The sequence below is a fragment of the Carcharodon carcharias genome, chromosome 10, assembly GCF_017639515.1.
Source record: "Carcharodon carcharias isolate sCarCar2 chromosome 10, sCarCar2.pri, whole genome shotgun sequence".
Lineage (NCBI taxonomy): Eukaryota > Metazoa > Chordata > Chondrichthyes > Lamniformes > Lamnidae > Carcharodon > Carcharodon carcharias.
Genome location: NC_054476.1, coordinates 126196103 through 126210256, shown reverse-complemented (window position 1 = coordinate 126210256; position 14154 = coordinate 126196103). Strand labels below are relative to the sequence as shown.

General features: G+C 46.4%; 1 protein-coding gene across 8 annotated transcripts in view; it reads right to left on the bottom strand.

Annotated features, from left to right (window-relative positions):
- The window catches only part of LOC121283223 (RIMS-binding protein 2), a 340915-nt gene that overhangs the window by 48779 nt on the left and 277982 nt on the right, over positions 1 to 14154 (bottom strand). For all 8 annotated transcript variants that reach the window (XM_041197524.1, XM_041197521.1, XM_041197525.1 and 5 more), the window contains 2 exons: positions 6062 to 6213; positions 4715 to 5188 (listed from right to left, as the gene is read on the bottom strand). In XM_041197524.1, coding sequence (XP_041053458.1) covers positions 4715 to 5188; positions 6062 to 6213 — 626 coding nt within the window. The remainder of the gene's footprint in view (positions 1 to 4714; positions 5189 to 6061; positions 6214 to 14154) is intronic.

The following is a 14154-nucleotide window of genomic DNA, read 5'->3' as shown; positions in this document are numbered from 1 at the left end:
ACGAGAAATGAGTTCGGTGGGGCAGGAGCAAGCTGAGACGATCGGTCTACCGGGACAGTTCTGTTTGTGGATTTTGGGTAGGAGGTAGAAGCGGGCCGTCCGAGGTTGGGCGACTATCAGGTTGGAAGCTGTGTGACGAAAATCCCTAGAGGAGATGAGGTCAGTGACAGTCCTGGAAACAATGGCTTGATGTTCAGTGATGGGGTCATGGTCCAGGGAGAGGTAGGAGGAAGTGTCTGCGAGTTGACGCTCAGCCTCTGCAAGGTAGAGGTCAGTGCGCCAGACAACAACAGCACCACCCTTGTCAGTGGGTTTGATGACAATGTCAGGGTTGGACCTGAGAGAATGGAGTGCAGTAAGTTCAGAGAGAGAGAGATTAGAATGGGTGAGAGAAGCAGAGAAATTGAGATGACTAATGTCGCACTGACAGTTCTCAATGAAAAGATCAAGAGAAGGTAAGAATCCAGAGGGAGGGGTCCAGGTGGAGGGAGAATTTTGGAGGTGGGTGAAAGGATCCGTTGAACAGGGAGAGGACTCCTGCCCAAAGAAGTGAGCCCGGAGACGAAGACGGCGGAAGAAGAGTTCAGCATCATGCCGAGCCCGAAATTCATTGAAGTGAGGGCGTAAGGGTATGAAACTAAGTCCTTTGCTGAGCACTGAACGTTCAGCATCGGAGAGGGGAAGGTCAGGGGGTATAGTGAATACACGGCTGGGGCTGGTTTGTTGGAGCTTGCGTTCCTTAGCACTTGAGAGAAAGAGAAAAAGTTTCTCGTTGAGGCGTCGGATGAGACGAAGAATAAAATGAAACTGGGTGCACTGAGTGTGGATCTCAGAATGTGACGGGAACAGCAGTCCGAGAAACGTTTTATGTCCTGGAGATACCTGTAATCCTGGGTGGGTTCGAAACATGAGGGGTGGAATTTCAGTTGAAATCCACGTGGGGTAAGTCGGAGCCAGAGACAGTCACTGAGAAAGGAGATATGGCCGTGAAAGCGGGTTTTAGTAAACACCTTGTCAAACACCAGGAGAGAAATGGAAAGCAATGAAGGTGAGCAAGGCAAAAGAGAGATACGGAAATCTTGTCGCAGGGACGAACAGAACTTCTTCAAGGAGGTAGGCATTTCTTGAAGAGCAGTGGCAGTTAGTTAAACACAGAGATCACACTCAGTGCCATGCGCCGCCATATGAACACACTCGACCTCTCCCTCCAGCAGCACCGCCCTATCCTTTTTCAAAGCTGCGCATGCCCCCAGTTTCATTTTATTCTTCGTCTCATCCGACGCCTCAATAAGAAACTTTTTCTCTTTCTCTCAAGTGCTAAGGAACGCAAGCTCCAACAACTCATCGACACTAACACCCATCTAGGACCCTCCACCCCTGCCCGTCCCTCCGTCCCCACCCCGTCTTCCAATCCCAGCCCCAGCCGTGTATTCACTATACCCCCTGACCTTCCCCTCTCCGATGCTGAATGTTCAGTGCTCAGCCAAGGACTTAGTTTCATACCCTTACGCCCTCACCTCAATGAATTTCGGGCTCGGCATGATGCTGAACTCTTCTTCCGCCGTCTTCGTCTCCGGGCTCACTTCTTTGGGTAGGAGTCCTCTCCCCGTTCAACGGATCCTTTCATCCACCTCCAATATTCTCCCTCCACCTGGACCCCTCCCTCTGGATTCTTACCTTCTCTTGATCATTTCATTGAGAACTGTCGGCGCGACATTAGTCGTCTCAATTTCTCTGCTCCTCTCACCCATTCTAATCTCTCTCTCTCTGAACTTACTGCACTCCATTCTCTCAGGTCCAACCCTGACATTGTCATCAAACCCGCTGACAAGGGTGGTGCTGTTGTTGTCTGGCGCACTGACCTCTACCTCGCGGAGGCTAAGTGTCAACTCGCAGACACTTCCTCCTACCTCTCCCTGGACCACGACCCCACCACTGAACATCAAGCCATTGTTTCCAGGACTGTCACTGACCTCATCTCCTCTAGGGATCTTCCTCCCACAGCTTCCAACCTGATAGTCGCCAACCTCGGACAGCCCGCTTCTACCTCCTACCCAAAATCCACAAACAGAACTGTCCTGGTAGACCAATCATCTCAGCTTGCTCCTGCCCCACCGAACTCATTTCTCGTTATCTTGACTCCCTTCTCTCTCCCCTTGTCCAGTCCCTTCGCACCTACATCCGTGATTCCTCTGACACCTTACGTCACATCAACAATTTCCAGTTCCCTGGCCCCAACCGCTTCCTCTTCACCATGGACGTCCAATCCCTCTACACCTCCATCCCCTACCAGGATGGTCTGAGGGCCCTAAGCTTCTTCCTCGAACAGAGGCCCAATCAATCCCCATCCACCACTTCTCTCCTCTGTCTGGCTGAACTTGTTCTCACACTGAACAATTTCTCCTTCAACTCCTCTCACTTCCTCCAAATAAAAGGTGTGGCTATGGGTACCCGCATGGGCCCCAGCTATACCTGTCTCTTTATGGGGTATGTGGAACATTCCGTGTTCCAGTCCTACTCCGGCCCCCTTCCACAACTCTTTCTCTGGTACATCGATGATTACTTCGGTGCTGCTTCATGCTCTCGTCAGGACTTGGAAAAATTTATTAATTTTGCTTCCAATCTCCACCCCTCCATCATTTTCACGTGGTCCATTTCTGACACATCCCTTCCCTTCCTTGACCTCTCTGTCTCAATCTCTGGTGATAGACTGTCCACCAATATCCATTACAAACCTACCGACTCCCACAGCTACCTCGACTACAGCTCCTCACACCCCGCTTCCTGTAAGGACTCCATCCTATTCTCTCAGTTCCTTCGCCTCCGTCGCATCTGTTCCGATGATGCTACCTTCAAAAACAGTTTCTCTGACATGTCCTCCTTCTTCCTTAACCGAGGTATTCCACCCACGGTCGTTGACAGGGCCCTCAACCGTGTCCGGCCCATCTCCCGTGCATCCGCCCTCACGCCTTCTCCTCCCTTCCAGAAATATGATAGGGTCCCCCTTGTCCTCACTTATCACCCCACCAGCCTCCGCATTCAAAGGATCATCCTCCTCCATTTCCGCCAACTCCAGCATGATGCCACCACCAAACACATCTTCCCTTCATCCCCCCCCTATCGGCATTCCGTAGGGATCGTTCCCTCCGGGACACCCTGGTCCACTCCTCCATCACCCCCTACTCCTCAACCCCCTCCTATGGCACCACCCCATGCCCACGCAAAAGATGTAACACCTGCCCCTTCACTTCCTCTCTCCTCACCGTCCAAGGGCCCAAACACTCCTTTCAAGTGAAGCAGCATTTCACTTGCATTTCCCCCAACTTAGTCTACTGCATTCGTTGCTCCCAATGTGGTCTCCTCTACACTGGAGAGACCAAACGTAAACTGGGCGACCACTTTGCAGAACACCTGCGGTCTGTCCGCAAGAATGACCCAAACCTCCCTGTTGCTTGCCATTTTAACATTCCACCCTGCTTTCTTGCCCACATGTCTGTCCTTGGCTTGCTGCATTGTTCCAGTGAAGCCCAACGCAAACTGGAGGAACAACACCTCATCTTCCGACTAGGCACTGTATAGCCTTCCGGACTGAATATTGAATTCAACAACTTTAGGTCTTGAGCTCCCTCCTTCATCCCCACCCCCTTTCTGTTTCTTCCCCCTTCCTTTTGTTTTTTCCAATGAATTATATAGATTTTTCTTTTCCCACCTATTTCCATTATTTTTAAATATTTTTAAATCTTTTATGCTCCCCCCACCCCCACTAGAGCTATACCTTGAGTGCCCTACCATCCATTCTTAATTAGCATTTTCGTTTAGATAATATCACCAACTTTAACACTTGTGTTCTTTTGTTCTGTTGCCTGTGACATCTTTTGATGATCTGCTTCTATCACTGCTTGTTTGTCCCTACAACCACACCAACCCCCTCCACTTCTCTCCCCCCACCCAAACCCTGCCCCGCTCCACATACCATAAACCAGCTTATATTTCACCCCTTTCTTGGATTCACTCAAGTTCTGTCGAAGGGTCATGAGGACTCGAAACGTCAACTCTTTTCTTCTCCACCAATGCTGCCAGACCTGCTGAGTTTTTCCAGGTAATTCTGTTTTTGTTTAGAATATATTGCCACTAGCCCAGTTATTGAAAAACAAGATTTGCACTTTTCACAACCTCAGGATGTCCAAAAATAATTACAGCTAATGATGTACTTTGGGAATGGTGTCACTATTATAATGCAGGAAATCAGTTGTCCCCAACAAACCATGTACTGAAGCCAGGTTCTCTACAAGCCAGTTACCAAAACCAACATGTCCCTTAAAATGAGTACTGAAACCAGCCGCACTCAAACATGCAAGCCGCCCTGCTCCTGCAAAAACCATGCATGGAAAGCCACCTTCTCTGCCAAACCTGAGAGCCCCTCCCTAAACCAGGCATTTGAAAACAGTCTCTCCTGCAAACCAGCTACCCAAAATAAGGTCAGTCAGCTCAAACCAGTCTCTACCCCAAATTAGGCAATTGAATCCAATTACAAAAACAAAAAGAGATAACTTCCCTCTTAATGCTTTTATCCCCATAATGGAACATTTGATGCTTTCCCCGATACAATGCTATAAAACTCCACTTAATGTCAAAGCTGTTACAGAGAAGTTTATTACTTTGGCTGCCTTGTGGCATGGTGCACTAAAAACAGCTGAACTCAAGCTCCACCAACCTTTAAATCGTCTTCCATTTTGGTATTTTCTCTTTGAACAGGTGCTGGTTCTTCAAAAGTTTCACTTTTTGAATTTGGCATTGCATCGACCACCTGACTCGGAGTCTTAAAAGCAGGTGGAAAGCTTCCCTGCTCATTTCCATTATAGTTTGTGACACTCTCACAGTTGAGAACCTTGTCAGAAGCCATCCCAGGCAGATCATCAAATTCAACCTTAACATCCGCAATGGGTAATTCTTTACTGACTGGAAGACTATTGTCAGGATGGGCACCTGCTTCAGGGGCAGTCTGTAATGGCACAGAGTGCAGAGGGAATGTAAATAACGTTCGAGGGATTTTGACAGGGCTAGAGTCTGCTGATTCACCGTAAGGAGACATGGTGCGAACAGTAAGTTCCTTAGAAATCTGGAGGAGCTGAATCTGGCTGGGTCTTACTAGCACACTGCCAGCTGTGGGAGATGCCACTTCAATAATCTGAGAAGAAATCAGAAAAGGTTATATTGCCCTGAGAAACTCAGGTTAAGTTACATCAAATCTTGCCTATTTTTCATTTAATTAAAGCCACTGACATATGCATCAAGTTTTCACTGAACCATCATTCAGAGTAAAGCAAGCAACCTCAGTTTGCAGAGTGTATGTCCATTTTCTATCACACAACATTTATTTTCTGTTAATCAATGCAGCATCCAATGAACCGTGTTAAAATTAGAATTGGCGTAGGCTACACAAGGATCTGAAGAGTAATGTTCAGCAATGAGGATTGTTTCAAACTGCAGTGATACAACTGGGGCCATCCATAGACACAATTAGTTGGGAGAGGCACAGGAGAAAACGTGACATTTGGAGGAGAGGCTGAAGGGAGCATTATCAATGCCAAAATTATTCATGAATGGGCGTGCATCACTTTTATTTCCCCAAGTAGTTGGCACCTGTGGGGAAAATTGCAATGGGTCACAAATTAGCTGAAGTTAATAACTTTTGATTGTATCCCTTGTTCTCAGTCATTCAGCCAGTAATAAACATTATGCCACTCCACAACCCAACATGCTAATTTGAACCGAGTTCACATACTTACTTAGACGACATCAGCTGAGCACTGATTTTGCTGGTTCTCAGTCACTGGACAGCATGCCAAACAATCCACAAGAGGTGCTGTTTCCTCGGGACAGGATCACACTGTCCCTTCTGCTCAAAAATGGTAACTCCCATTGTATGATAGGTAGTGACATTGAGAATTGTGAAACTGAGTGCATAGCAGGGAGCAACAGGACAGTATGAAAGTGGGTTAACAGATATACCCAAGGTCAAAGTAAGAATCACTTACAGGAAATGCAAACAGAGTTTTACCTTCTGTCCATCAACATAGACAGCATATCCAGTGACTCGCACGCCATTCGAGGTCCCTGCAGCATCTATAGTCACTGGTAGCCAACTGATCAACACAATCCCAGGGGTGGGGCTTGCTTCTATCTGGACATCCAGTGGGGCATCAGGAGGGCCTGCATCAATAAACAGTGCAAGTCAGACAGGGACCAGTCAGCACTTCAAAACTAGATCTATGCCACTTGCTACAGACACACTGGAATCTCCACCAATGTGCATAACTAGACCTGTTGCTGCATCACTTAGTACCATCACAATGGGACTAATTACTAGTCAGGTGTTGGGGCTCAGCTATTTAACATCTATATTAAAGAATAAGATGAAGGGACTGAGTGCAATGTACCCACCTTTGCTGATGATACAAAGCCAGTTGGGGAACTAAGCTGTGAGGAGGACATAAAGAATTTGCAAAGGGGTCTCGACAGATTAAGTGAGGAGGCAAGAAGGTAGCAGAGGGTGTGTAATGTAGGCAAATATGAGGTTATTCACTTTGACAGGGAGAATAGGAAAATAGAATTTCATTTTAAATGGTGATAAACGATTAAATGTTCGCGTACAGAGGGATTTGGTATCCTCATACACAAATCACAGAAAGTTAACATGCAGATACAATAAGCAAAAAGGAAGCCAAATGGTTTGCGGCCTTTATTGCAAGAAGGTTGGAGTACAAGAGTAAGGAAGTGTTGCTGCAATTGTACAGGGCTTTGGTGTGTTAACACCTGGGAACAGTAGCATAGTGGTTATGTTACTGCACTCGTAATCCAGAGGCCTCAACTAATGCTCCAGAGACATGGGTTCAAATCCAACCAGGGCAGCTGGTGAATTTAAATTCAGTTAATTAAATAAAATTCTGGAATAAAAATCAAGTACAGTATCAGTAATGGTCACAATGAAACTAATGGATTGTCATAAAGGCTCAGCTATTTCACTGATATCCTTTAGGAAAGGGAACCTGTCGTCCTTCCCCTGTGCGATTCCAGATCTGGTTGATTCTTAACGGCCATCTGAAATGGCCTAGCAAGTCAATCAATTGTATCCAAACCATGATGTAAAGTTGAATAAGAATGAAACCAGACAGAGTACCCGGCAATGACCTAGACACCAGACGTGACAAAGGCACACTTGCTGCAGTCAACCCTGCAAACTCCTCCTCCTCTGTAATATCTGGGGATATGTACGAAAATTGGGAGAGCAGTTCCACAGACTAGTCAATCAACAGCTTGACATAGTCATACTTACAAATCATACTTTTCAGACAATGTCCCAGGCGTCTCCATCACCACCCCCTAGCTATGTCCCATCCCACTGGCAGGGTAGGTCCACCAGAGGTGGAGGCATTGGGATCCCTCAACATTGATTTCAGGTCCCATAAAGTCTCATGGCGTAAGGTCAAACATGGGCAAGAAAATGTCCTGCTAATTGCCATCTACCACTCTCCCTCAGCTGATGAATCAGTACTCCATGATGAATGCCACTTGGAAGAAGCACTGAGATTAGCAAGGGCACAGAATATACTCTGGGTGGGGGACCTCAATGTCCATCACCAAGAGTGGATCAGTAGCATCCCTACTGACCCAGTGGCTAAGTCCTAAAGGATAAATCTTCCAGAATGGCTCTGCGGCAGGTGGTGAGGGAAAGAACATTCCCTCGTCCTCATCAATCTACCTGCCACAGATGAATCTGTCTGTGATAGTGGTAGGACTAACCACCAAAAGGTTTCTGTGAAACAAAGTTCCGGCGTCACACTGATCATCATGTTGTGTGGCATGACCACCCTGATAAATGGAATAGATTGGAAACAGACCCAACAGCTTGTGTGCTGTGGGCCAGAGCAGCAGGAGCAGCAGAATTGCATTCCACCACAATCTGTATGTAACCTCATGGCCTGGCATATCCTTCACTCTACTATTACCATCCAGCCGACCAAACCTGGTTCAATGAGAAATACAAAGAGAAAGGTGTTAGCATACTTAAAATTGAGGTGCCAACCTGGTGAAGCTATAGCACAGGACTACATGCATGCTAAACAGTGGGAGCTGCATGCTATAGATTGAACTAAATGAGCCCATAACCAAACCATCTAAGCTCTGCAGTCCTACTATATCCAGGCATGAGTAGTGGTGGACAATTAAACAACCAATGAGGGGAGGAAGCTCCGCAAACTTCCCCATCCACAATCATGGGGGAGCACAGCATGTCAGTACAAAAGACAAGGCTGAAGGTAGTTGCAAAGACTGCAGCCTTGCTGTTTGTACTTTGCAGGGCTGACTGTAGTGGGTATGCCTTTGTCATGTCTGGTATCTACGTTGATGTTGGGTAGTCCATCTGGATTTATTCTTATTCAATTTTTTCATCACGGTTTTGATTGGCTTGCTAGGCCATTTCAGGTGGCAGTTAAGATCCAACCAGATTTCTGTGGATCTGGAATCACACGGGGTAAGGGCAACAGGTTCCCATTCCTAAAGGACACTAGTGAAATAGCTGGGTTTTTATGACAATCCATTTGTTTCATTGTCACCATTATTGATACAGTGCTCAATTTTTATTCCAGGATTTTATTTAATTAACTGGATTTAAATTCACCAGCTGGAAGGATTTGAACTCATGCCTCTGGATCATTAGATGAGGTCTGGATGACGAGTGAAGGAAGGAACATGATGGTTGAAAACTTCGAAGCCAACTTCAGCCAAAAGCTTTTACTGAATCATCTATCTCCTGATATCTCCACCAGAACAAATGCCAGTCTTTAGCCAATTCAATTCACTCCTTGTGATATCAAGAAAGGGTTGAGCACATTGGATACAGCAAAAACTATGGGTCCTGACAACATCCCAACTATAGTGCTAAAGACTTATGCTCCAGAACTAGCCACATTGCTAGCCAAGCTTTTCCACTGATAACACTGACATCTATCCAATAAAGTGCAAAATTGCCCACATATGCCCTGTCCACAAAAGAAGGGCAAATTTAATTCAGCCAATTATCGCACCATTTGTCTGCTCTCAATCATCAGCAAAGTAATGGAAGGCTTCATTGATAGTGAGAGTGACCGCATGATACCAAATCAGCATTTGACTGAATGTGGCATCAAGTCTGGCAAAACTAAAACCCATGGGAATCAGGGAGGAATTTCTCCGCTGGCTGGGATCATACTTAGCACAAAGAAAAATGCTTGTGATTGTTGAAGGCCAATTATCACAATCTCAGGACATCGCTGAAGGAACTCCTTAGGGAAGAATCCTAGGCCCAACCATCTTCAGCTGCTTCATCAATGATCTTTCCTCCATCATAAGGTCAGAATGGGGCATGTTCACTGATGATTGCACAGTGTTCAATTCAGTCTGAGCCCACAAGCAGCAAGGCCTAAATAACATTCAGACTCGGGCTGCTAAGTGACAAGTAACATTCGTACAACATAAGTGCCAGGCAATGATCATTTCCAACAAGAGGGGGTCTAACCATCTTGCCTTAACATTCAACAGCATTAAATCTGCTGTAGCCCCCACATCCTAGGGGTCACCATTGACCAGAAACTTTATTGAACAGCCACATAAGTACTGTGGCTATAAAAACAGTTTAGAGGCTGGGTATTTTTTGGAAAGTGACTCACCTCCTGACTCCCCAAGTTTTTCCACCATCTATGAGGCACAAGTCAGGAATGTAATGGAATAAAATGAATAAACCAAATAATCAAATAAACTAACCAAAAAAATGTGTGATGAAATGTTCTACATTTGCCTGGGTGAATGCAGCTCCAACAATACTCAAGAAACTCAACACCAGTGTGCTTTACATCAAAAAATGATGTTTGAATCTACTGGCTGGAAACCCCTATTTGAAGTATTTTTTAAATGATAAGACTAAAGCCACATTCCAGTGACTTAACCTTGCAGCCAAAGATAGCCACACAATTTGCATCACTATGCCCTCCACATTCCAACACCATTGAGATAGAGTCTACTGGTCTGCAAAAAACCCACCAAAGACAATGGCCTCAGGGGAATGTGAATGAACCACATCTCCACGCCATTAGCACAATGTCCAGATACTCCTCTGGGTGGAGATAAACCTTTAAATGTAACCACTTGGACAATAGGACCCCAGCTGAGTGAACGATTCCCAGACATGATGTAATCAAGCTACAATTGGAATACACTGGCCATGACCTTATTTGGATCCCTGGGCAGTTGGAGACATTAGGTTATATGACAATCCAACCTTTTGTGTGTTTTAAGCACCTGCTTTCTCTGCAGAACAGAATAAGCAGCAGAGACGCTGAAGGCACAAGACCCAGAGTGGGTTCCTTCCTCCCTTTCTCTCTCTCTCTACCCAACTTGTAAGTTTTTTTTAAACCCTGTCTGCTGATTGTGACTACATCAGGTCCCACAGACGAAGCATTTTGAAATAAGTCAACCCAGTATAACCATCTCTAGAAGAACAGATGAACCAATCATCTGCATCTTTAACTCGCTGCAATGTCAGAAGCATCAGGACAATTAAGTGAAAGCAGGACTGTTGAATTCAGCCTGAAGCCAGCCAAGCCACCAGCCTCCATGAGCTGTATACCCCTTTAGTTTTTCTGCAATCTAACTTGCTTAATCTATTCTTCTCCAAACTGTAAATAATTTATGTGTCTGCACATACACACAGAAATCAGGATGTATTTTATTATTTTACTTAGATCAGGTTATGTACAATAAAAGCTATCCTCTTCATTGTTAAAATTCAAGAAAACATGTCTGATAAAACCTGCCTTTTATGATCACAGTGTGTAAACAATTGAACACTCACTGAATTGGCAAGTATATCCATTTTAACAACATTTCTGTTGTGGTGCAACAGGGAAAGGGAAAAGAGAGGAGCCAATCAACCCCTCCTCACGTGATCAAAACACCATGGAGGACAAAGCAGCCTGCTTGACTGGCACCCTTTTCACCATGTTAAAGAATTACTCCCTCCACTACTGGCATACCTTGGTTGCAATGTTTACCATTTGCATGATGCACTGCAACAACTTGCCAAGGCTTTGACTGCATCTCTAAAACCAACAATCTCTACCACCTGGATAAACCAGGGGAGCAGGCACATGGGAATACCACTTCCCATGTTCCCCTTCAAGTCACAAATCACCCTGACTTAGAAATAGATTGCTGTCCCATCAAAGTCACTGGGTCAAAATTCTGTAACTCCCTACCCTAACAGAACAGTGGAAGTACAAGGTAGCGGCTCATCAACACCTTCTCTAAAGAAATTAGGAATGGGCAATGAGTGTTCAGTGGCTCCCAAATCACAAAAAAAAAGTACCATGCGCAGTTTTGGTCTCTGTATCTAAGGAAGGATATACCTGCCTTGGAGGGGTTTGCAATGAAGTTTCACTAGATCATTTTTGGGAAGGGAGGGTTGTGCTCTGAGGTAGAATGTTGTGCGGGCCTATTCTCACTGGACTTTGGAAGAATAAATGGTAATCTCATTGACACTCATGAGATTATGAGAGGGTTGAAAGAGTAGATGCTGAGAGGCTATTTCCCCTGGCTCAAGAGTCTGGAACTAGGGGCATAGTCTCAGGCTAAGGAGTCAGCCATTTACTGACTGAGAGGAGAAATTTCTTCACTCAAAAATTTTGCATCTTTGGATTTCTCTATCCCAGCAGTGTGTGGATGCTCCACTGTTGAATATATTCAAGGCTGAGATCGATAGATTTTGAAACTCTAACTGAATCAAAAGATATGGAGATTGAGCGGGAAAGTGGAATTGATGCTGAATATCATCCAACTGCAAAGCAGGCTTGAGGGGCCAAAAGGCCTTTGCCTGATTGCACTTCTTATGCAAGCAAATCAGTGAGTGTGGGTGTGGGCAAATTAGACACTGTGCCTGGGATTTTCCGTGCCTGCTGGCATAGTGCGTGTTCAGTGGCGTAAGTGGACAATATGGCGAGAAGGCCAAAAATCAGTTTCATGACATGGTGAAATCAGTTTGCGATGTCCGCTCAGCCCGTCAATGGCGGGCCGCGTTCCCCGCCATTGGGCATTGGGAACCTCATTGTAATACATCAGCATCTTATAAGGCCAGTCCGCAAGACTCATCCCCGCTGGATTGTCTGCCCATGTCGGTGAGAAAACATTCCAATGCAGAACACGCCTTGACAACTGAGAAGGGTAGAAGTCGGGAATTACTGCCAAGGCTTTGCTCGCATCATGGACGTCCGAGGAGCAGAAGATGCTGGAGCCTGACAGCAATGGGACCCTGGAGGAACGTCCATGGCATGATAGGTGGATTCTTGTGGACATGGCTCTGCTGTGAAGCAGTTCACAGAAGTTGGAAAGTCACCATTGATGCTCACAATGGATGATGGTCGAGGGGTTGGGAGAAGAAGGTCTAGGGTCAAAAGGGAGAGGAAGAGGTGCTGAGAGGGGGGAAATTAAGGTATCAGGGGATTGAGGTTGGGAGGGGGGGAAATGAATGTGTCAGAAGGGTGGATTGGGGGGACGGAGTATGGGGGGGAGGAGGGGACAATGGGGTAGGTGTAAGGGGGGGTGGAAGGTGCAAGGGAAGGAGTTTGTAGGGGGAAAGAGTGCGGAGAGGGGAAGGAGTCCAGGGGAGGAAGGAGTTAGGAGAGAGTCCAATGGGAGGAAGGAGCTTGGAGAGGGGAGGGAGGCTAGTGGGAGGAAGGAGTGCGGAGAGGGGAGAGAGTAAGGCCATGTCTTCTTTGCAGCAGTCGTGGGTGGAAGCACGCAGCTGGACTTTAAATATGGTGCCTGGCGTGATGAAGCAGTGGGTGATAGCGGGTAGGCAAATGAGAGCCAGCCGCCATGGAACCAGTGTGTTTCCCAGGAATGCATAATTAATGCAGCAGGTTTAGGACTGCCCGCTACCGCATTTAGTGCAAATCTGGGACGATTCCACCTTGTGGGTAAGGGAATGAGAGTGAGGGTGAGGACATTGCAAGTGTAGACTAGGGTACATGAGTAGGACAGGGTGAAAGACAGCAAGGGTGGGTAGGAGACAGGTGGGGTGGGTGAGCATCAGTGAAGGTGGGCATGGGCTAAGGACTTATTGAAATTATGGGTTATGCAATATTCTACTGCTGACAGCGTTTGCAAGGCGGACAATCTGACCTCCACAGAGTTTACAGCATAAACGCACTTTCTTGTGGGTTTTACAATCTTTTGTCAGAATTACCACCTTTTCCTATGACGTGCTGATTTCCATAAATAAGTGGATCAATGTACTTCGATCACACTACAAGGATCAGGTTCTTAGAAATGGCCGCCTACCACTTACGAGGCCTCTTGAAGCACTGTCCAATTAAGGATGCCAAGTGGAAAAGGCATCCAGTTGGCCGAATGGGACGGCCTGCCGCAATGTCCTACAGGTAACGCCACTCTGTGATGTGGGCGCTGCTGTGGCAGGCAGGAAAGATAAGAATTATCAAATTAATAAAATTATTTATGGCCACTGCTGCCAGGCTATCACTGCGGAGGACGACCCCCTTCTGGTTGGCCAGTGGCCGCAGCTATAGCTCTATAGCACAAGTGGCTGTGAGAAGGCGGGCAGAGGGGTTAGGAAGTGCAGTGATAAATGAAAGGGGCTTCACTCGCCCCCAGCCTGCTGCCAGGTGGCTGCCTCCAAGGACTGCTGTGGTCTTCATCCGCAAGGTTGGACCCAGTTGCTGCCAGTAAGATCCCAGCTTTCCCAATCTGGCCCCAAATGGCCAGTTTATTACCACTAACAGACTACCTGCCGCAGCAGGACAGATAGCTGCTTCTGTAGTTCATCTGTGTCCAGCAAGCTCACCCAGAGATGGGAACCAACTCAACAGCGATCTTTTAAATTTGCCTCTCAGCCCTGCCTTCATGAATCTCATTAGATTCTGTTCCTTATTTCAGGATTAAATGCTAATACTCAGCACTGGCTCAGATGGGATGTTGAATATGTCACCGTGTTTCTATGCAGTGGACCTGGAAAGTTTCAACAGTGAAACATGATACAAACCGCTGAACCCATCCAGGCCCAGCATTAAAGGATAATCACCTCAACCATGTGCTCCCCTTTCCAGC